Genomic DNA, 23,974 nt, shown 5'->3' on the forward strand with positions numbered 1-23,974 from the left:
CAAAAGCAAATAAGTAAACACAACAGATAATAAGTAAACAAAACAGCAAATAAGAAAACACAACAGCAAATACATATATATACACAAATGTGCATTTTTATCGATCTATCTATCCACCTAATCTAATCTATGATATCTAATCTACATAGTTCAGTGAATCAACAGATCATGGGTCTAATGGGCCCGACTGCACGGACACAGTTCGTGCTCCACGTGGAGTCTGCTGATGGTGGGATGATGAGAGAGCGGTTTGTCTGGTTTCCAGTGGAGGAGTCAGAACGAATGGATGAGACATGAGCGTTGAGAGGGACGCGCAGAGAATCGGTTGCACGGTGCGCCTGGTTTGGGTGGAGGTGCTCCGTGTTGACATTTAACTCCGCTGACGAAATCCGGGCTCTTGACGTAGGTGGCACGCTGGCAAATGGGAAACGGATGCGCACGTCGCAGCCGGTTTGAGGCTTTATAAGGCGGGGAGCACCGGGGACAGGAGCACTCAACCTCAGGGGAACCTGCACTCATCTCACTCCTCCATCCTCCACTTCTCATCCAAGCGCTCCCATCATGAACGGCCACTTGAACGGCAACGTCATCGACACCATGGAGCGCATGAAGTCCTCCATGGTGCTCTGCAAGCACGAGACGTCCCGCAAGGAGTCCGAGGACAAGTCCCGGTTACCGGCGCTGGAGGCCGCCTACACCAGCATCCTGCAGGAGCTCGGCGAGGACACGGACCGACAGGGGCTGCTGCGCACGCCGCTGCGCGCCGCCAAGGCCATGCAGTTCCTCACCAAGGGCTACCATGAGACCATCGACGGTAAGAGCATTCCCATCTACTCTGGAGGTTTTCATTTATATGTGAAATGATCACTAATAGCTAGACGAAATAAAAACCCACTGTTGCACCGCGGCTAGAATTACAGCACAGTGAGAGAAAATCTAGAGAATTCAAGTCAAGAGCAGTTTTAAACAAGAGCAAAACAAAAGAGATTCAAAAGAGTTGAATAAAAGAGGTAAAAGAAATAAAAAGGATTAACATGTTTATTAAATTGTACAAATGAAATGTATGGTACTGCGTAAAATGATTAGAAATAAATATAGAATCAAAAAAACTTTTCAATCTGGTTTTAAAAACTGCAATGGATGGGTGAGCTAGGGTTTTAATTGATATAGAGAGGAATTGAGTCAACTTTCAAAGGCTGTAGTTTCAAGTAATGATGCTGCATTGACTCGCATTGAATAGCATAATGTGTAGTTTACTGTAAATGAACATCTACATGGAAGAATCAGGCCAATTTTTTACTGAGGTGTAAATGTTTATTGGGTAAGCAGCATGTTTGTCAGAGCTACTGTCTATAATTAGATTATTCAATCTGCTGCTGAGTTTAGAGCCGAAACAATTAGTTGATTAATTCATTAGTTTGTCAGCCACTAATGATGAGCAACCAATCAGCATCCATTTTACATATCGGAAATGACAATATTTGGTGACTATGAGGTTGTAAACTGAGTATCTGTGAGATTTTGGACCTTTGGTTTGAAGACATCTCTTTAGAATATGGGAAGTGATGGTAATTATTAGCTGAAGCCCTACGTGAGTTCATAAAGATGTTATAGACAAGTGCCAGCAAATATTATAGATACATCTCGTCAGATATCAGGAAAAGGGACCTTTTCATTGATTTTACAAACTTTATAGCACATTCAAAAAGTTACCTTCATTTTAGATCTCTTTTTTTTAAATATGTGTTCATTTCCAACAGTAAATATTTGTGTGTTTGTTTCCCCAGACATCTTGAATAACGCCATATTCGATGAAGACCATGATGAGATGGTGATAGTGAAGGACATAGACGTGTTTTCACTGTGCGAGCATCACCTGGTGCCCTTCTTTGGAAAGGTAAGTGTGTGCATCGGTGCAGTGTGTGTCTGTGTGTAAGAATGTGGAGTGTGTGTCTATGCATCTGTGCAGTGTGTGTCTGTAAGTCTGTGCAGTGTGTGTCTATGTGCACATTTATGCAGTGTGTGTGGGTCTGTGTATCCGTGCAGTGTATTTGTAAGTCTGTGTACTGTCTGTACATCTGTGTAGTGTGTGTCTTTGCAAGTTTGTACAGTGGGTGTCTGTCTGTGTATCTGTGCTGTGTAGTGTGTGTCTGGGTAAGTCTGTGTGTAACTTTTGCTGTGTTTCCCTCCAGGTTCACATCGGGTATATCCCCAACAAAAAAGTGGTGGGACTGAGCAAGCTGGCAAGGTAACGCAGCACACACACACGCACACTAACGTGCACACACACATTTGATTCTGGTGTTAGTGCCAAGTGGCTGCGTTCTTCTGTTATCTCAGTGCATTGACCTGGAGGCTTAGGGTCTAAGCCCACTGGCCGTATTCTAGTCCCCTCACCGAGCACACTCACAGACACAAGTCTAAACTCTCCTCTCTCGAGCCATGAGAAAATCCCTGCGGACCTGTGGGAATCACCCGTTATTATCACAGCCTGTCTCCATCTCTGTCTTCCCTAAAATATTGCACCTCTCTGAACACACAAAGCCAGAATAACAGTAACAACAAAACTGTTCGTTTTGGATAAACTGTTGAATCTCGCTCGACAGATTCAGACAATTCATTCGGCTGAATCTTTCATAGATGAAGGGGCTATACAGCAGGATGGTCAGAGTTGAAACTAGGGGTCAGGGACTGATGCCAGAGTTAATCAACAGATAATTCATATTTATTTCACCTAATCTGCAATCAATCTTCTCTTTGCTTTGATTTCTGCAGGATTGTCGAGATTTTCAGTCGCAGGCTTCAGGGTAAGCAATGACAGAAATGGTGCTATACGTCAATAGTCTCAGCACGTGACAATAGCACTTAGTAATCTGGTATCATCATGTGTACATGAGTCCTTTTATTTTGGTTTCTTTCAGTTCAAGAGCGTCTGACCAAGCAGATAGCCGTGGGAATATCTGAGGCTCTGCAGCCAAAAGGCGTAGCTGTGGTTATTGAAGCATCGTAAGTACTCTCTCTCTCTCACACACACACGGCCCTAACCCTCACAGGCCAAATGTGGAAAGTGGACGCATACTTTCACTGAGGTTCATTTCATGAACAGTTCATTTAAATTCAATCAAGCAGCACCAAATTCTACACACTCATATCAATCATTAATATGCCTGATTATTCTTCATTAAGATCCATTATTAATTTCCTGGGAAAATAGTAAAAAGATTAAAAAGCGCCCTATCCCGCAATGTTAAAGACAATGAAAAACAATTCCTGGATCTGCTGCCTGGTCTGGATCAGCACCAACATTTAATGAGTTCTTCCCTGACCCATACCCTGTACCCCTTACCACTAAGCAGAGCCATGTGTGTATGTGTGGGTTTTCTACAGGCACATGTGTATGGTGATGCGAGGCGTCCAGAAGATGAACAGCCGCACAGTGACGAGCACCATGCTGGGAGTTTACCTCGATGACCACAAAACCCGGGAGGAGTTCTTGACTCTTTCGCAGAAGACCTAACCGATGTCACCCACCACTGACTCTCACTGTGAACAGTAAATGTAGTTCCGCAGTCTTGGTGCCTTTGCTAGATCTTTCACAGTCTTACATGGCAATTGTTTTTATAACTCATCAGTGCAATGTTGTAATGTGACAATACTTCATAGTTTGATTTCCTGATGGGAAATTCTTTGGTGCTTTTGCAAAGAGATACATTCCCATACTTTATTATTGTATTTAACCAAATATTTAAATATTTAACAATCTGTGTCCATTCTGCACAAAATTATGAAGTATTTGTAATTTTTTAGACATCTGTAATCCAACGAGTGATTAAATTATGCACTGAGTAAATTTTGCTGTTATTGGTGACGACTGTAACAGGGATTCTTTGCCTAAATAAAATGATAGAAACATCATGGAAGTTGTCAACTTTCTTTTGAAGAGATAACAGCCCAGGTCAGAGTTTCAGTGTGTTGTGCTTGTTTTATAAATGAAGCATAATGGTTTGACATTACACAAGAAGTGTCTCAGTTTCATACTATGTACTAATTTCTACAGATTTGAGCATCAAGTGTGCGAACGTCAAGATTAAGACTCTACAGTTACAAGCTAATGGTCATTTGGGGCTGCACATAGGCACAGCAGTGCTTTGAGCTAAATGCTAACAAGCTAACGTTAAACCATGTTCACCACCTTATGTGGCATGTTAGCATAAACAATCGCTAACAAGAATAGCACTCAGTAGAGCACGTACCTCCCCCAAGGCCCAACAGTCCCCTGAAATTAAATCAAGCAGCAGTAAATCCCACACACTCCTAAATATAAGTCGATTGAACTTGTTTGATTATTTTAAAACAAAGATCCATGAATTATTCCCTGGGAAATCAGTGAAAATGTTAAAACAATCTCACAAAATTAAAGAAAGTAAAAAAAAAAAATCCTGGATCCCCCCCATTTATCCAAATTCAATCTAATGGGATTTTCCTTGGGTCATGTCCCACCCCTCCACACAAATTCATGCAAAGCTGTGCTGCAGTTTTTGCAGAATCCTGCTAACTAATAAACAATAATTAAGAGCCATGCATAATTATCTGAGAAATCAACGAAAATGTTAAAAAACACCTGATCCAGATCTGCATCAAGATTTAATGGGTTCTTCCTTGGGTCATGTCCCAACCCGGAGTAGCAGCATAATTGCAGTTATATATCAGGAAATCTAAAGTCCAGAATTACCGTAAACAACCAGTTATAGCTGTAGTCAATTTTGAACAAAGCTGTTTTTTTTTTATATTAGATCACAGCAGCTTATTTTGTTAAATGCATTGCATTTATGACATCCAAACATTACTTACTGTACATTTACTAAACCAGCTGAAGCCTGGTGCTGTTTTGTGCTGTGGAACAACAGCATGAATCAATATAACTATAAGATAAAAACAAGTGGTTGAAGGCCTGGGGGCGAGCAGGGCCTTTAAATGTCAAACGAGGGGCTTGTCATCAGACAGCCTGTGAACTATAACCTCTGACAGCATGTGGAGAGGAGGAGGGGGGTCGCACCTGAAAGTGCAGCATGCAGTTTCTAAATGTGATTATGTCAGAATAAACCAATTATTACAGGCGTACAGGACAAATATGGGTATGTTGTGCGTAAGAGGCTAAAATTAAACCCTTGATTGCTTCAGGCAAAGGTACAAAATATCCCTGACAGATGATGTCCTCATACTGAATGCTTTAATTCACTCAAGAAAAGTGCAACACAGAACAAATTACATAAGAAATCAATTATTTAAAAAAAAGCAAATGTCTAAGTATTTAATTTAAAATACACAAAAATACAAACAAGAAGCCGTGGCTCAATAAACAGGTGATAACTGGTGGTGTGACTGGAGAGGACAGGGCTACCCTGTGTATGGCCACTGAATTAGTTCCAGTAGCTTGATATAATATTCTACAATAAGGAGATAAAACCAACTCCAAATGTTTCTCTTTCACTGAGGTGGGGAGAATAACAATAAAGATTTACAACAAGGATTTATGGAAAAATAAAGAAAATGTGTCAAGATGACAAACACCTCCATCTCATCGTCACATCCGTTCTGCACTTGTAAAACAGTTCTCTTCTCGACACGCTGTCACACCGACGTCTGTTTGTAGTTCTTCGTGTCCAAAACTTTCTTTCCACACATTGCGCAGATTCCTGGAGACAAAATAGCAAATAAAGATTGTTTTGTAAATTAAATACCAGAAGATGATGTATGTTTTGTAAACCCAGAAAGATGCATTGACATCATGACATGGAAATAAAAACTATATGTATGTAGATTAAGAGATACTCGTCTTTACAGAGAGCCACGGTTTTCTAGTGTTTTCTTTACACGCAGCATAAAAAACCATTATGATCTTGAAACTTGCTTGAATTAAGGCATTTTTAGCATTATGTTTAACCTGCAGTATCTGTTTTGGTCACTTGGGGGCAGTGGACACAAGCTGTGAGAACAATAACATGTTTCCATATCTAACAGACACAAAGGAACGGCAAGATTTACATAGGGTTAGTATTTGGGTCCAAGTGCAATGCATGATGGTCAAATTTTACTTCAACAAACATGATTGAGTTCATCGAGTTCAAATTGAAAACTCAAATAAATGATATTAAATTAAATGAATAACAATACAAACTTTTTGCATTTCTGCATACAGAGGGTAATTAAGAAGACATGTTATTTTTAAATGAACCAACTCTTTCTGCTCTGTTTGCCTCAGGGGACGATAGGAATATTTTCAGATTCTAAAGTGTCAGTCAATCAGCCCGTAAAAATCTCAAACATAATAGAAAAGTTTCCTCTCCAATTTCTTCATTAAACTGGCCTCTACAACTATATCCAACAATAGCATCTTGGTTTTTTTTCCAGCTCCATCAGTCTTTTAGTCATTCTGTGTTAGAGGAGGACAAAAAGAAACCTCTCAAAGGGAAAATACACAAGTGCAACACAAAACGTTTTCTCAGTAAGGAGTCCAGCGTGAGCGAGTTTATACCTTTCTTGTATGCACAGCCCTGGCAGTAGTGTGATCCAGACTGGTGAACTGAGCTCTTGCAGATCCTGCAGGTAGCGAAGCCTGTCTTGCTGTAAGGATCAAACCTGAGAGGGAGATAAATCACAGATCCATAACTAGAGATGTACTGGTGCTGTATGTTTTTCAGCCTGTTAGCAGCACAGCTCTCATCCTACTTTTGTGTGACTGTAGTCAGTCTTTATCAAGCCTCACCTGGCCTTCTTAGAAGTCAGCATCTTGTTTTCATTCAGCTTACGCCCGCCACTCTCTGAGTGAAGGAAGCAGAAAGAACCCCATTTAACAACTAAGTAATATTACATCACAGGAGCTCACAATTAAAAGAAAAAGAGAAATATCGAGTAGTGGGAAACTAAGTATCAAATTTAAAAGAGAGAGTCAAGCTTGGGTTTATTATCGTGTAGAAGTTCTGAAGGAGGTTGATCAAGGATTTTATTGAATATTGAATGTGCACATAAAGTCATTGTCAGTCCAGAAAGATGTAGCACAAGGTGAGCTGTTGTCCAATTTTAAGACCTTAGTTAAGATGAACAACAAATATCAGACACAATCTTTTTAGAAAAGGTAGTTCAAAAAACATATGGGCACATTTCTTTCTTATGCACGACAACACCAGGATAAAACAAGCTCTCTTCAGGCCTAAAGTCTGATCACATCAAAATGGCCTTGAATATGTGGTTTTCTGTCATCCACAGTCTAAATTATATTCTACCGGAGCTTGTACAATGTTGGCTTTGTCGCTCCACCATTGTTATAGTTATAATAACTATCAAACCTAATCCTTGTGTAGCTATAATTGAGAAATCAACCCGGGTTTATGCACAATAGCTCCCTAAACCAGTGGTGACATGTAACTAAGTACATTTACTCGAGTACTGCAGTTAGATACAGTTGATAAGTGTTTGTACTTTTAGGGTTTTTTCCCCCTTTGTGTAACAGTCTGCTTCTACTCAACAATTCAGCGATATCATAGCTTCTCTAGCACCACATTTGTCAGAGTTAGTCTCAGGTCGCTTCACGTCGATGAAGGATGTAAGATCACCTGTTGTGTTCCGAGCTCCATCCTTCCAGGTGTCAGGGGTGATGACCTTACCGAGCTTCTTCTCGCCTGGAACAACAGGGAGCACACAGCTAACAGATGAGCAACACAAACAGATGAGCAACACAAACAGATGTGCGACAATAACAGATGAGCAACAATAACAAACGTATTACAGGAATAAAGTTGGTGTTTATGAGGAGGTAAAGTCACACAACGTTAGCTTCCCGAACAACCCCCAGTCTTCGTAAACAGCACAACAAATAGATTAAACTTTAAGGTAGAAAGTGTGTCGATGTTTTCATACGTACATTTCTCACAAACCATCTTTTCCCTTTGGTCGTTATAAGGGAGGTTTTCTCGACGGTCGAGGAACTGAAGTGAAGTGTTAGCTAACTGTTAGCTCGTTTGCTGGCTAGTTGTAAACTTCCGGTCTGCTTTTCGTCTTGCTCGGAATTCGCAGCAGATTCATTGGTCAATGCTGTGACGATGTCTAATTTCATTGGCTGGCTGTGATGTCCGTCACAAAGGGTCCCTGTAATAAACAAACAAATAAAAATACTACTTCCTGTTTCCTGCAGACTACGTTTTTATTTCTTCAAAATACAAGTTCCCTGATGGTGATTATATTCTTGTACGTGTCTCATCCTTGAACTGTTTTATTTATTTAATAAATCAAATCGACCTCATGCCATATTTCCAATAGAGACCTGAAAATCTGAAATCTTTTCTGCACAGACACAAAAACAACAAACCACGTGTGTCATATTTAGGAGTCGTCAATACTATTATTGATTTTAAAAAAAGATATTTAATAATAATCATCATCATAAAAATCACAACATTAATGACATCACACCATCATGGCCTTAGAGAATCGGTTACAAACTTTCCACTATTAAAAAAAAATTGTTAGTAGCTCTCTGAATAATGCAAATAATTTTAAAACAATTCAAATTCTTTTCTTAAGAGTATTTCAACCTAACATTGGACTCTTATTGTGAAGTCTAAGCGGAAGTCACTGTAGTTCCGTGTTTACGGAAGTTACGTCCTTTGATCCATGGACTCAACTTCCTCCTCACGACCGCTGCTAATCTAACAATTTTAAAACATTGTATGTAGATATTTGCAGTAGTTGGATCGCTGACTTGTAAAGTCGCCGACATGTGGGACCATGAAATCAGATCCATGGCGTCCGCTCACGCCATCATCGCCTCCGCGGTGTTCATGGCCACCGTGCTGCCCGCGGTGCTGGTGCGGGGCTTCTCGGTGTACGGGACCCACCTGCTCTGGATGTACTCGGTGTCCGCTGCGGTGACCGCGGTCAATGTCGCCGTCTTCTGGCTGCTCGGTATCTCGCCGCCCACCAAGAGGCACACGCTGGGCTACAAGGTGACTGGGTGACTGCTGGGTGACTGGAGGTGGTAGCAGGGATCAGTACTGACATACAGTGATAAAGTAGATGTGTGTTATAGAGACAGTTCAGTGCACGATTAAAGCAGATTCCTTTCAACCTTTTGTGATGCTTACAAATACAAATCACATTTTATTTCTTCAGATTTCAGTTTAATTTAGAAATCTTAAGTAAGTCAATAAAATATTTGACTCCTGTGCAGATTCTTTGCATAAACCTGATCAATGTTCATCATTTGAATTACAGCTCATGTCAAATGTCTTTCATTCTTATTGTGTTTGTGTAGCAATCAATGGCTGTAAATATGAACGTAACACATTCATCCAACTGAGACTGTTACTCCATAGGAAATAAATTTTTCAAAGGCTCTTCATTTGACTAACTTTTGTTTTGTTGAACTTTCTTCTCCTCCTCCTCTCTGCAGCTGTCCAGGCTGTTTCGTTCCTGTGTGTACTTCTTCCTGTCGTGCCTGTTCTTTCACACGGTGGTGGTTCTTTACGGAGCTCCGCTGATCGAGTGAGTATATGGTGCCGCTCGGGCTCCACACTACAGCTGTATATGTTTGGTTCGGTTACTTTTTGCAAGCTCCATATTCACACATTTAAAATGTCTGTACATTTGAATGAGTTTATTGTGTTTTATACATTCTAATCATTATGATCTAAACATTGCTGTTGTCTATTGTTTGGTATATTGACACTTAAAACTCTGAGGGTTTAGAGAGGGATTTGATTGGTGCTCTGAACCTCTAATTCATGTTCTCCAGATCCGCCTTGGAGACGTTCTCCCTCGCTGTGCTGCTGACCTGTCTAACCACATTAAGGTGTCTCTGTGTCCTCGGGCCCAATGTGCAGGCCTGGATACGTGTGTTCAGTCGGCATGGGTAAGCTCCCCGAATCTTGTTTCCGCTTCTCCCTGTTCCCTCCTGTCATATGTTTCATGTGTTTATCTCGTGTAACTGAATCGAATGTAACTGACCTCGCTTCGCTCTGTCTCCATCTCCAGTGCGATGTCAGTGTGGGACACCTGTCTACAGATTACAGTCGTATGCACGGTGGTAGGAGCCTGGGTGGGAGCGTTCCCTATACCTCTGGACTGGGACCGGCCGTGGCAGGTCAGCTCATGTCTCTCATAAACAAAATGGACACAGTGGGATCTTTGTCCTTGTGTTAGGCATCATGCAAGAACATTTAATATTCATATATACTAAGCCTTTTTGGTGAAAAAGGCTTGTGAGTATGTTAGGTTTTATAATAAGCAGAATTTGTTTAAATTAAATTCATGAAAATGTTACCAAAGAGTAAAAAAAGTTACTTCATGCTGCAGAGCTTCAAGTCGTGCTGTCAGGAATCATCAGACAAAAACATAACAAATATACTGGTGTCAGCACTGATATATTGAAACATTAAATAAATACATAAGGACAGGCAGCTCTATTTTAATTTTCAACTCTTTTCAAACTGGTTGTCAGGACAAAGGTATTGAATCATGTTTTTTTTATTGGACAATCCCTCTTATATGTCCTCAAGCCTCTGAGCTGATTCAAATGAAACAATCTGACACTCGAGAATCCACCTATAAACTTAAAAAAAAACGAGTTTTTGTAAGTTGTGCGCTGCCTTTCACAGTAATATAGAGTTTTATGTTTTATCCGCCTCGGGCCACAGTACAGTACAGCTCCACCACAGGTTGTTTCCATTCATCATTGAACTGTATAAAATACGAACTCTATAAGGATGAAATTACGATTAACTACAGTAACAATTATATCCTTTTTATTAAATTAATCACATTTTTAAATGACAAAAAGGAAAAATATTGAAATTATAATTGCGAGGGGAGTTCCTTGCAAAATGACTGGAGGAAATTGCAAATTAGAGTTAGATAATTGGAGCATAAGTCTAAATGACAACAGAGCTGTATTTCTCCTCCAGATGCTCCTGTTTAAACTAACCGAACATTATCCGAGCGGAGATGTGTGCCGGTGGGCAAGATACTCAAGCTCCTCTTCATCTATTAGAGCGACGATTCAGTGTTCGATCACCATTAACGGCTGTGAACGCTCACACTCACTTCACCCTCTGCCTCCTGTAGGTTTGGCCCGTTTCCTGCAGCCTGGGTGCCACGATTGGCTTCCTGACCGGGCTCATCGCCGCTCCCGCGTGGATCCACTATCACCGCAAACAGCTCACGTACAAGTGCAAGTGATATAGAACAAACACACTACGAGGATGTTTTATGTGCTCCAGCTGAACTTTTTACTTGTTATTTATATGGAACGTTCACTCTGTTTGCAGCCTGTGGGAAAGATGTTTTCTCTAGCAACATGGTGACATGATTATTTGTACCCGTGAAGGTTGAATCTGCTCCTGAAGATTTTTGACAAGAAATAAAATGTTACCTCTGCCACAGTGTGAAGCGTCATAGTTGAAATGTCCCCCAGTTGCAGGGATTTGAATCTAAAAGTGCTTAAACCTGTAGGTTGTGCTGTTGTTCTGTGTGTGTGTGTGTGTGTGTGTGTGTGTGTGTGTGTGTGTGTGTGTGTGTGTGTGTGTGTGTGTGTGTGTGTGTGTGTGCACGAATTGAGCCTCGCTCTCATTTGCAAAGTAATCAATGTAATGTGGCCACTTATTCAACTAGGCATGAATGGAAGTTCAACAAAGTTTAAACTTGCTGCAAAGTGTAATCACACACACACACACACACACACACACACACACACACACACACACACACACACACCGTTCTGCCCCTGAAGCTGACTACTGATGAATACTGTTCCATTTTAAACAACCATTAATCTTGCTCCAACTCTATTCCAACCCCCTCCTCCCTCTCCCGCTCTCATTCTCATTCCACCTTGTTCACATCCTTAGGCAGCCATATTGACTAACTCTTATTTTGGGGGCGTTTTCCTCCTCTCACGCCGCCCACATCTTCCTCTTCAAATCATCTTTGAGGGATGTTGTTTTGCAGTGGACACTTGTAAGACAAGACAACTGTATACCTGTCCAAATACTTCTGTCCAGGGGAAAATGAAATTGTCCCTTCTGCAATGTGTGAAATTTTCAGTTGGATATTGGTGGGGTTTGCTGGACAGTTTCATCACACGGCAAAAGGGCAGAGTGTGTGTTTGAACTCTTGCGTAAGGTTGTTGCCAGGGAGAGGAGACAGAAAGAGAAAAATAGCCTGAAGGAAAAAAAAACATTTCTTTGGAAACACATAGGGAAAGAGAAGCCCTTTAAGTAGCCTGCACTTATAACAGCAATCAGCACACTCTTTTCAGGCCTCAATCTCCTCCACCATGTGCACCACAACCTGACCCCCTGCTGGTTCTTCCATTACCTTAGGCTCTCCATGGCCTGTTTTTTTATTTCCTATCTGGCCTCTGATTGGTCATTACATGTTGCGAGGGGAGTAAATGGCGACCGGCGGCCCTCAGAGAGCGAAGGGCTGTGAGTCGATTTCACCCTGATCCCAGCTCAAATCACACCCTGATTTCACTTGAGGCCTCTTGTGAAATGTGAGTGTGTATTTTTATCCGAGGCGTGATGATTCATATGGTGCACGTACGTGCCACGCCTGGTGATTCTCGAGTGTCTCCCTTTGTCCTCGCCATGTGGTTTTTTAAATGTGTAATCAATGCACTTTGTGGACCGGACCTCGGACGGAGCTGCTTTGTTCGTGCCCCCAGTCCCACTTGTCGTCGTTTAATATGCGCGACGAGCACAGGGGCCATTTGTACACACACACACACTTACACACACACACACACACACACACACACACACACACACCAATGCTCCTGCCTCACGAATTGCTCCCCTCATTCAATCTCAGAGAACTTTATTTATTCATTATTTGTTCTCAGGCTGTGCTATTGTGGCAGGGCCATTGTAAGCCGAGGTGATGTGTCACTCCCCTCTCCCCCCCTCAGTCTTTCCTGCGAGGCCGTTGTAAGAGCCATTTGTATTTGCTATTTGCAGAGCTCTTATGTTTCTGCATTGTTCCTACGAGAAGGGACAAACAGACGTAGATGTACACCGAATTAAGAGGCCCACTCGATAGGGGCGATAGCGTCACCCATTATCTGTACCATGTGAAAAGATTGCTCGAGCTGCGGAGAACAGTGAATTAAAACCGAAACTCTGCAGATGCGTGCAGCCTTTCTAGCCTCTTTTAGGTTATTTTGGTTTGACAGCCTGCAAATTGAATATAGGATTCATGTTTCCAGCGGCAGCATGGTACACTGTACACTACTATGTCAGCACACGCAGCAGAATGACAAGCCCAGCAAGAATAGAAGAAAATAAAACAAAACAAGATGAAGAGCCGTGTATTTCTTCTCTGGACTTCATGTAAAACAAACCACAGTGAAAAGTAATGTGAGTTTTAGATTTAGTTTTGCCTGTAGCAGCCAGAATCTGTGGTTTTGTGAGAAATCAAATAGAAAGAGAAACAAGAAACGAGGCAATTGTGTGAAATGTGAAATGGAACAAAAGAAAAGCTCCAATCAATGTCACCAATGTGCCTCCACCTCGTTCTTCTGTTATCACATTTATCAAAGAAATGCTGTGACTGTCATCGCTATCTGTATCCAGGACACGAAGTACAATAAAAACCATAGACTGTTTTTATGGATGATATGACAGCCCCTCCAAAGTGAAGCCAAACATGGTCTCCAAGGAAGTGGAGACACATCATCCATATTTATATACAGTGTTAAGACTAAAATCTATGTTTTCCTTTGAATATTTGTTAAGACTAAAATCTATGTTTTCCTTTGAATATTTGTTAAGACTAAAATCTATGTTTTTCTGAATATGTGTCTGTGAAGATGGCAATGAAACTGAACTCTAAACAAGTGCAGTATGTTGGACAGGGGTGGGGGCAGGGGCAGTTTGGGCTGAATCTGAATATGTGGGAAAATGTGCGGCCTTCACATAGTGACTGATAGTAGCCGTTGCTGGCTGGTTTTAATCTTGAAGTTGATTGTTGTGTGTGTGTGTGCGTCACATCGCAGTTCAGTCTTGCACCTGTCTGATAATGCCTGTTTGAGAAGACTGTACATCTGTGGCAGACAATACACTGTACTTTAACTTGTTCTCATACCTAACTTACTATATTACAGCATAAACTCCATTAGCTTTATTTCAAAAATCACACATAGATGAATGCACTGTTTTCTTAAAAAACTGTGACATACCCTTAGAAAGAATTCAAGCAGCGGCCACTAGGTTCTGAAGGACAGATAGGAAAGACGTTGTTTTGTCTAGAAAATGCGCATGCCATACTGAAGACTCACAAGCTGTCAGCCGATTCAAGGCTTGTTTTAAAACACCAAACCAAACACTGTCAGAATGTGAAGATTTTCCCAGCTACTGTCAAAGGAGGGACGAAACTGGGAGCGGCTCCTCATCATTGGCGAATTCCAGTGCCTTGAGGCTGGGACCAGCCTGTGCACTAGCCACGTGACTCCCCCTCCTGCTGAAGTTCTACCTATTATTATAAATATTGCACCCACCGTCCGCTCGGGGCGACTCTGACTTCCCCGTCGGTATTAGGCGGCTTGGGGTTGTACGTTGAGTGCCCATAGCTATGTAGTAGCTGTTCATTGCTTCTAAATAAATACTTTTTTGAACCAGACCGACTCTACCATCTCTACCTAAGGAAAAAAGAACACGACAACAGTCTATGGAAATACATTTACTTTCAGTCTCCGAAAACTAAAAGTTGTGGACTGAACACAAACTGTTCACAATGTACCAATGAATTTGACTTTTCTAACTTTTACAGATTTGTTCTCATGTTCTCCCGAGTGGCCTGTACTTTAAATTAAAGGACAAATAGGAAATATGTGCATCAAAGTGTAAAACTAGTGAAAATATTAAGCCTGGAGTAAAATAGCTTTTACCATTTTCTATTTCAAATGTTAAGTGTGGGACAGAAAATCCCCAAAATACAATGTGTATAACTAACCGAGAATCGTCTGTTTCGTAATTCCCGACAGCGAATCTGACGTGAAAGAGACACGTGAACTTCACCTATTTCCACCTGGGTTGGTTTAATTTTTCTACTTTAAAACATGTCATCCTAATAATTTATATTCAGACATAATAATCCCAGAATTCTGAATATACTGGTTTTACAATGATCTATTTCAAACCAGGATTAGAGGGGGGGGGGGGATGGTGTGACAGGACTGACATTACAAGGAAGGGATTCCTTGCTGCAAAAAAGGGGATTCAATTTTCACTTTTCCTCCCATAAGTCTCACGCCTCCTCCATAAATAACCATCTCACACTCTCACCCTCCCCCTGCTCCTCACACCCGACTCGCTTCCTGTGTTTTATGTCTCCTCTAGACCAGGTTTCCTGTGATCCCACTCCCCCAGTTGTGGGCTTCATTAACAGTTGCCATTGAGTGGTGAACATGTTATTGCTGAGTTCTCGTGTCTCCTCTGTCGGGGGGGAAGAAGAGCGACGACAAAAGGATCCATTGTTGCTCAAGTGGGCCGTCGTGAATGCGAGGGGGGACGGGGCGAGACAGAGAGGTGAAATTAAGGTGATGCTGAAGGATTTCCTGGATGAAAAGCTGGTGCAGGGTTTATTATCAAAACAAGGTATCGGGTGCCAGTCTCGACAGTTAAATGTGTGCACATGATTCGTTTTTTCTTCTAAGAAAAGCCACAGCAGGAGGCCTCTGACTGAATAACTGAGAAAAGCAATTGAAAAAGACTGAGACTGAGCAGGCCATCCATTCCTGAATTAAGTGAACACTTCAAAAACAGGTTTCACGCTCTTATTCGCAAGGAGATCACTTGGGCTCATAGAAGATGGTTTATCAGATATGTTAAACCACTGGTTCCCATTCTGGAGTCCTAAAAACACACATCTAGATGTTTCATGTCAAGGTGATGAGTCCAAGAACTATAACATCCAAAGGAATAACAACACTGGTAAAAGCTTTCCATGACACTTGATACTCTCCTTCTGTACTGATAGCACCTGGCTGTTTATCTCAATGAGCCAAACCAATTAATATTCAGATGGTGGAAACATGCATTAATTTGCATTCAATTTAGCTGATTTCTGCCTATTTTGGTCAGATTTGGAAACATTTGTCTGGAATCTGCTGCAATGTTGTAGAAAAACCTTTAAAAACTTAATTAAATGTCCATTTTATTGAATTGGAAAGAGAATGTCTGGAGCCTAGATTGGCTCTTTGTCAGGTACAGATGGATCACATTTTTACCTGCGGGAAAACGAGGGACAGAAGTAATGAGAACATGTAACAAAAAGGTTCCCGGCTCGACTCGAACATCAATCTTCTGTTGAAGTCTTTAAATTCATAAAACTTACACGACCTGTGAGACAAGGGCCACGGGTAAACCATGCGTGTTAGACTCAACAACAGAATCTCAGTTGTACACTTACAATTCTAGCTATTGAGTTGTACAAAGTGGATAATTAGGTAAAAGTAAGTCACCCTGATCCCTTAACCGTGTTTCCATGGCAACAATCAATGCCATCAGAGGGGGAAATGGGAGTGAGGCTGTTTGGGATAATAGGTACATTATTGCTTGATGATCAAGATGAGCCTCACTTCAATCAGGAAGACTCTTATCTGTATGTCCCACCCATTCACAATTCTGACTGCTGGGTGTTTACGGTAATCCAATTAGATTTGGCCATGATCTCAATCAGCCAATCACGTTGACAAAAAATTAAATAAATCTGTTCTCTCTCTCTTTCTCTCGTGATTATTTATTAACAGCATTAGTTATTTCCTTCAGAAGGCAAAATGTATTTATTTTCCAGTGCAACCATTAATTATCCATCATGAGGATTTGCTCTGGGTCTGAAGTATTGATGCCGTGACAAAGGGAGGTCCAGTGAGTCATACCAACAAATGAAGGTGCCATATTATAATAAATACTCTTTTATGGATATCCATTAATATAAATTCACTTTAAAATCTCTTGTTTAAGTATTTTGAAATAAACATGCGTGAATTATGATCCCTTCTATATCCATAGTGCAGTTAATGTTCTGTGTAATATTGAGTGCTTTTATGTAAATAGCAGATGAACAATTTATTAAATGAATTTAACTCGAAGCCATAACTCAATACAGTCTCACTGAGCCTCAAGTGAAACAAAAGTTATGTGACCGATAAAGATTTCTCCACTGATTCAGCATCATGCTCCCTATTTCTTTCATTTAAAATCATTCCCTCCTTTTTATCGTCAAACCCTGTCAAAACAATGCCCACAATGCAACGTGACCGGCAACAGTTTCGTCAGAGAACTTTGTTGGTTATGTTTGCATCAGCTAATGTAGCCTTAAGTCTCTATAGCCTCTGGTATTTTCACTTCTCTCTCACTCCAAACCCTATAGATTGTGGAAAGATTGTGGAAAGTTCCCACTGAAGCCACGAAGGGAGCTCCCCTTCCAAATTTAACAGTCAAAAGTACACGTCAAATATTAGTTTCTGTCATTTTAGGTAGTTCATACCACACTGAAGTATGTCCAAGTATTTGATTCCCATAGGTTTGGTATTTAGTTGAGTTGTCATGATTGACAGATGACTGACCCGCCATTGGTCGAGCGCGTGGCGGCTGATTCCGATATCGTGGCTCCACATCCAAAACACTATTGCACTTCTCCAAATTCGATCTATGATATTTTAGCTTGACTTTTGTACAATGGGATGAAGTGAAGAAAGGTCCATCTTTATATAGAGCCTATGATCTCAAGCCACTCAGAAAAAAAACAACACCAAACCAGACTGAGATGATGAGTGTTTCAGCAGCTTGATGCGAGACTGCCAACATGTCCGTCTGAAACCGCCTCGCTCCCTCTGAAGCTCAGCGAGGAGCATCTGACATCACACCGAGTCCCACACTGTATGAGACAATACTTACGCCAAGTGAGCAGCAGCTATGTTCCAGACGGGAGTCTCCATCATGCTTGTTCTCTCGCACACACATGCTTATTGCTTCAGACCGAAAGCTGTGAGCACTGAAAAAAAATAACTATCTTTACATGTTTGCTTCTATTCTCGCATCCGTAGGAGCGGAGGGAGACGCAGCAGCTGCAAACCACTAGTTTCAAACGTGCTTATACATGACCCGTGCATGTGTCGCTTGATTGGCAATAATGACACCTCTCCTACAGTGAGTGCTGTTTCAGTACTTCATCCAGATGGTATAAAGTTAAAGACAAACAAAAAGGATAAAAAGACGTGCTTGAGAACATCTTTCTCTTTTATTTCCCCATAAAATTTATTAACTTAGACTTTTCAATTAATTTTTTTACAAAGAAGACAGACATTGATATCACTGGTGTGGTTTTTTAAAAGTGATAAATTCTCATCTTAAAGTCCCAAGAGGTGGCATGACGAGGTCAGATGGAAAGTCGGGTCGATGGATTATAGCACAGGCGCGTTGGGAGATGTCGGACATCAGATGTCAGATCCTGGGTTTGTGTTGGTCACTTATTTTCTGGGCTGGGCGGCCATGTAAAGAGCCACCAGACAGTACAGAGCTCCTCCTACGGTGAGAGCCATGGTGGTGCGGTACAGCAGCCTGTCAGGAAGTCCGCGCTTCAGATGAACGGGAACCCCTTCTTGCGACTGGGAGACGAGCAGGTGGGCAGGCGGCAAGGCAGGGAAGGGTTGAGGGAGAAAAGAAAAAGAAGAATAAATTAGAATAGAATAAAGTTGTTGAGAGACAGAGTACAGAACAGAGTCTACTACATGTTTTCAGATAAGCCTCAAAATCATTTGGGTTTTTCTGTCATTTTTTCAACTGCTTAAGTTTAACTGCTTAACTGCTTTATCAACAAACACTCAGTTTCTGACCAAGACTTGATGGTTTTATACCTGCTGCACACACAATATTATCAAATCTTAACACAGGACCACAAACAAACAATTTATAGGTGACAACTACAGAGATCATGTTTTTTTTCTCAAATTTAATGTTTTTGGAATGAAAACTGTCCCCAAGTGTTGTCTGGAAAAACTGAAATATGGAATTAATTCTATAAAAAAGACGAGGTTTTCTCTGGTGTGTAATGTGGAAGCTCTGAGTTTTTCCTTCACTTATAAATACTTAAAAAAGTTATAAAACTGCGGCAGTCAATACAGTCGTTTCAATTTGCCTGAGTTATCGCTCTGCCCAACTTCTGAATCTCTTATTTCTCTCGCTGCCTATTGTGTGATGAATAGTGAGGAGAGGGGAGCAGACGGGCCATTAAAGAGAAGGGTGAATTGAATACCAGTCATTGCCTAATGGTGATGAGTTTTCATGGCTTTGAATCATATTTTGAAACCCCAAACACCCCCACACCACATCTGGGCACTTTTTTAAATGAACAAAAGCTGATTCACTGTGAGACTTGTACAAGTTTTTTCTGGTCTGTGTATTTCATTACCTGGAATAACCTCTGGAACTCATGAACCTTGTTTGCTCCGAGGTACTCCACCGTGGACCCGGTCTCTGACACCACCTTGGTGGGTGTGGCGAATATCATGGTCGGGGCCTCCGCCGGCACGCCTGGTTTAAGCCCCTGCACAAAAAATGCAGAGCTCTTTTCAAATTCATGGATATTTATGCATTAAAATAAAAATGTCCACAAGCCTTAAATAGGGTCTTCAAATGTCTTGTTTTTCCAAAGTAGCTGTGTAAAATATAAAAAGCAGTAAAAGTTAACACTGGTCAAAAAGTACATCAATATTGTTTGTTATCGTTTCTGGAAAAATGACAGAAACAATGATCAGAATTAATTATCACAACTAATGGTCTCAGTTTTATTTAAGCTGCGTCCTAATTAAGGGGCCACATCCTCCGGAGGCTTCATTTTTAAGGTCGATTGCATCACAGCAGCGTCACTAGGCAGTCCCATTTTCGGAGGCTAATTCAATTGCGTCATTTTATCGCCAAGCAACAGAGACTCTAACATTTCTTCCCGGGATTCATTGTGCTTCTATTATCAGCGGTTTTTCTAAAGAGATAAAGGCACCGGCAAGCAACAACACCAAAACGTCCAATTATTAGACTTTCAAATGCAAATTTCAGGCATCCGAACCATGTTAGACCCATCTGATGATGGACTGACAGATTGAAGTTCGTCTGTGATTTAAAAAGCTTTGAAATGTGGTTTAATGACAAACTGTACATAGTTCATTTAAAATGCATTTTGATTTATTTACTCAACCCAACAGCTAACAGTACAAATGTTGAAAAACCAATGGGAATTCAAACACTCTCTTCATGTCCAACTGCAGCTGTGTTGCTAGGCGACAGTGGCAAAGGCAGGAAAAACCTGGTGACGCAAATCACGGAAATCCTCCATTGACCAGACCAACTCATTTTGTTTCGGGCTCTGCAGTCGACTCCATTTGAGGACGCGGTCTCTGAATTGGGACTTTAGACTTATTTTAAGTCTAATAGGGTTTGATAGGGTTTACTGCCTCCATGCTTCCATTTCAGAATAACAAGTCACATCAAGTTAATTACCATCGGGAATACCGAGCACTTTTCAGTGTTTCAAATAATTTTGTTTAATACCCAAATAATTGGGGAGGTCCAGAGCATGCAAGAGACCTCACATCTGTAGAAGTGTCAAACTTGGAAATAAATCTACGGAAGGTATCGTAAATGTAGATGCTAACGTTTTCATTATAATCAAAAGTCTTTTTTTAAAGGTTCTTTATATTGATCTGCTGTACATTAAGTAAAACTTAAAGCCCATTTAGTTTCTGTAGGAGCCGTCTCAAATCTGCTGCATAAGAACAAGCAATTACACGAGCACACGGTTGAGCTTGTTTTTAAAATGATGTCCCTGTGAGACTATTCAAGTGCCTGTTTAGATTATTAAAGAGGAACTCAAGTAGCACTTCAACACAGCATCATGTCGAACGTAGCCAGATCTTTTTACACATTTCAAACTTGTAGATTTTAAGACAAACACTTTGCACTAAGAAAAGGAAAAAAAGGTCTTTCTTGTGACTTTCAACTTGTTTGTTTTTTTGGGGCTGCACGATTAATCATATCAAAATCGTTATCTCAATTCACATCTAAATGCAAAATCTAAACAAGTGTTCCTTAATTCTACCAAATAGAAGTAATGCACTCCATAATGCCATGTTATCTTCGCCTTTCTTCCTCAATTAATGACAAGGCGGCGTTCCTACACGCAATCTAGAGTAGCAGAAAACCGGCAGTGGAATAGAGTTAGTGAGAGAAAAGTGGAGGAAAGTTTAAGAATTTTTTTTGTCTTTTGATCATTCCATACAGGACTTATAACTTTTCAGCCATTGTGACATAGACATGTTCATTAGCTATTCATCTGCACGACTGTCGTGAAATCATGATTAAATTACATACTGCTCTTAATACTTTTCAGACAGTAAATACTGAGAGTATTTTCCGGGGGTACACCGTGGTCTTAATTAAGTACAAGTGTGCCTCCTTCATATTCTCTCTTGGAGGAAGCCTCTCACCCACCAATCATTTGGAAAATTGCTAGGAGACCAATTGTGCTTGTTAGAGTGTGGGGAGGGAGCTCCTGTGAGAGCAGGGGAATTAAATCTGACATATGAAAACACAGAGGCACTGCAAGCAGAATATTTTGATATGCCATTTCAGAAAGGACTGAACTAAAAGTGCACCTATATAAATGTGTGGCTGGTCAAGGAGGGCATAACTAAAGTGCAGTTAGATTTAAGACAGCTATCACACTCACCACTCAGTTTCATAATGCTTGGATATTTATCACTGGCATCTAAAGAGCATCAGCCTAGCTTTGATTTTATGTTATTTTATGGGCTGTGAAATCTATTTAACATCTTTAGTTGAGGTCAGTAAACAATCACGACACCTGATCACAGGATGTCTTACTATGAAAATTACTACAGCTCTGAACAGCAGAATCCTGGTTATCAAAGGGGTGTAACAGTTCTTAAAGTGAGACTAACAGTGTGATACAAACACCAACCAATGCATGGTGTTGATCTAGCATTACTTAACTAGTGTGACAAAGTAATTTTCCCAATTTCAGTAACCTCTATAACGCATGTAACAACAATTCTATATAGAGTTGGCGCACACTGTGTATTTTGTAAATATTACACATTTTTATGTTTTCTACCTGCATGTGCCAAGTTACTGTTTTATTCCAATTGTTAACAAGAGATCAGATCTGTGGTAAAAGTAAGAATAATTAAATTAGATACTTAGCCTGGCATACATCCAAGGTTACAACCATGCATATACAGGTTTTCAATCACCTAAAATGGAGAAGTTGGAAAATGCTGCTGACTCCATTTTAGAATGAAAACTTTAAGGCTATATTATAGGAGATGAGCAGAAAGTGCATATTTGTTTTCAGGTGTGTTCGTATGGACGAGGATTATTACGCCTTTACTGGCAATAAGCAGCATGTTAATAAAGAACAAACCAAGACCGTGTAACCTAACTGTCTTGATCTGGTGAAAGTTTTCAGTATAAATAAATCAAATTTTGAACTAAACTGCTAAATGATTTACTGTAGTTTAGTTCCATCTCAAAGCAACTTTGCTCTTCAGATGAAGGTGTAAAACCTTCATCTGAAAAAGTAAATCAAGGTGTTAAATAAATGTAGGGGAGTAAAAGACAGTTTTCCATCACAGTGGAGAGAAAGTATAAAGAAAGGATAAGTGGCCAATAAGGTTATCAAGACAAAACCGAATGAAACATCATTAAAAATGGATAATTATCATGATAAATGTCACATTGTTATAAATGAAAATTACACTGTAATGATTGTTATTGTTGTTTTATCACCCAGCACTAGTAAAAGTAAAAAAACACGAGTTGCAACAATTTATCTATATATATATATATATATTTCACCACCTTGGACTTGGAGAAGCTGGGATTGATATTATTTACGAATATCCAATAATATCTGACATGTAATACACTTATAAATGCAAAGGGTGTAGGTTTCAGCCGTATGAATACACGGCACCTCAAGGTTGGACTGGCTGATAAACTTATTTGCCAATTTGATGAGGTTCAATTTTTCTTCATACAAAACAGAGGAGCTTGGAGGCCGCCTGAACCAGTGTCAACAAAATAACAAGCACTTAAAAGGACAGGAGAGAGATAATAAAGGTCACATCTGGTCAAAGCTCTGACAGGCCATTGAATTTAGAAAATTGGCTATTAAGTCCCAGGAAGGCCACGTCCACATGCAGGAGGTAATCTTCCAGGATAAAGGTTAAACAAAAGGTTTGGTGTTGAGGCAGTGATGGAGAATGGGAATTGAATCTGACAAGGAGAGAGTAAGAGACAAGCAAAGGCCACAGCCTCCATCTTTGTGGGGTTTTTCCTGGAAGTTATAAAGACGCTATATTGCTTCATATGAAACTACAAGTGACTTTATATGCGACACTCAGGGAACAAGACGGCTGAATTAATACAAATGAAGATGAGAGGAAGTTAGCCCACAGTACCATGTAATATGATGCAGAACAATGTAAATAATGTAAATACCGATTACTTTTTCATCACGTGTGGTTATCAAGACGCTTAATAATCAATTTAACTGCTTTTGAAGGACCTTGAAATGTCTTTAAGTTGGTTTTAAAGCCCGGTGGGAACACGAAGGAACATAACCCAACATGGTGACATGAAGGTCATCGCTTTGCGGCTACCGGCTCGTTGGGTCTCGTCGTCCCGGTCTTACCTGGGGGCTGTAGGCGGCCGTGGGAGGGGATCCCGTCAGTTTCTGGGTGATGCCGCTGAACTTGTAGTACATTTTAGCGCCGTAGGACGTGGGGATGTTTCGTCCGCGGGTTCGATGCTACCAAAGCTCCCGTGAAAGGGTCTTCCTGCTGCCGCCGTCGACTGAGAGTGACGTAGGGCGTGAGGTGGCCTCCTACCCGCCCATTCAAAAT

General features: G+C 40.8%; 4 protein-coding genes across 4 annotated transcripts; 2 read left to right on the plus strand and 2 right to left on the minus strand.

Moving 5' to 3' along the window:
• The first annotated feature begins 217 nt into the window (after window positions 1-217).
• gch2 (GTP cyclohydrolase 2) lies at window positions 218-3,540 on the plus strand. The gene is made up of 6 exons (XM_034570220.1): window positions 218-814; window positions 1,788-1,897; window positions 2,193-2,248; window positions 2,776-2,807; window positions 2,922-3,006; window positions 3,388-3,540. Exons 1-6 carry the CDS (start codon window positions 562-564, stop codon window positions 3,515-3,517), a joined length of 666 nt encoding a protein of 221 aa, XP_034426111.1. The 5' UTR covers window positions 218-561; the 3' UTR covers window positions 3,518-3,540.
• Window positions 3,541-5,212: 1,672 nt separating this feature from the next.
• cript (cysteine-rich PDZ-binding protein) lies at window positions 5,213-8,078 on the minus strand. Its single transcript, XM_034571101.1, has 5 exons — window positions 7,922-8,078; window positions 7,614-7,679; window positions 6,767-6,821; window positions 6,536-6,639; window positions 5,213-5,696 (listed from the first exon to the last, which is right to left on the minus strand). The coding sequence occupies exons 1-5, from the start codon at window positions 7,935-7,937 to the stop codon at window positions 5,632-5,634; spliced, it is 306 nt and encodes a 101-aa protein (XP_034426992.1). The 5' UTR covers window positions 7,938-8,078; the 3' UTR covers window positions 5,213-5,631.
• A 569-nt stretch (window positions 8,079-8,647) lies between these two features.
• pigf (phosphatidylinositol glycan anchor biosynthesis, class F) lies at window positions 8,648-11,435 on the plus strand. Its single transcript, XM_034571267.1, has 5 exons — window positions 8,648-9,002; window positions 9,449-9,540; window positions 9,791-9,907; window positions 10,030-10,138; window positions 11,119-11,435. Exons 1-5 carry the CDS (start codon window positions 8,775-8,777, stop codon window positions 11,230-11,232), a joined length of 660 nt encoding a protein of 219 aa, XP_034427158.1. The 5' UTR covers window positions 8,648-8,774; the 3' UTR covers window positions 11,233-11,435.
• Window positions 11,436-18,384: 6,949 nt separating this feature from the next.
• LOC117753034 (cytochrome c oxidase subunit 7A-related protein, mitochondrial) lies at window positions 18,385-23,926 on the minus strand. Its single transcript, XM_034570854.1, has 3 exons — window positions 23,764-23,926; window positions 19,465-19,599; window positions 18,385-18,661 (listed from the first exon to the last, which is right to left on the minus strand). The coding sequence occupies exons 1-3, from the start codon at window positions 23,833-23,835 to the stop codon at window positions 18,524-18,526; spliced, it is 345 nt and encodes a 114-aa protein (XP_034426745.1). The 5' UTR covers window positions 23,836-23,926; the 3' UTR covers window positions 18,385-18,523.
• Window positions 23,927-23,974: the final 48 nt, after the last annotated feature.

This window comes from Hippoglossus hippoglossus, chromosome 19, assembly GCF_009819705.1.
Source record: "Hippoglossus hippoglossus isolate fHipHip1 chromosome 19, fHipHip1.pri, whole genome shotgun sequence".
NCBI classification, from domain to species: Eukaryota; Metazoa; Chordata; class Actinopteri; order Pleuronectiformes; family Pleuronectidae; genus Hippoglossus; species Hippoglossus hippoglossus.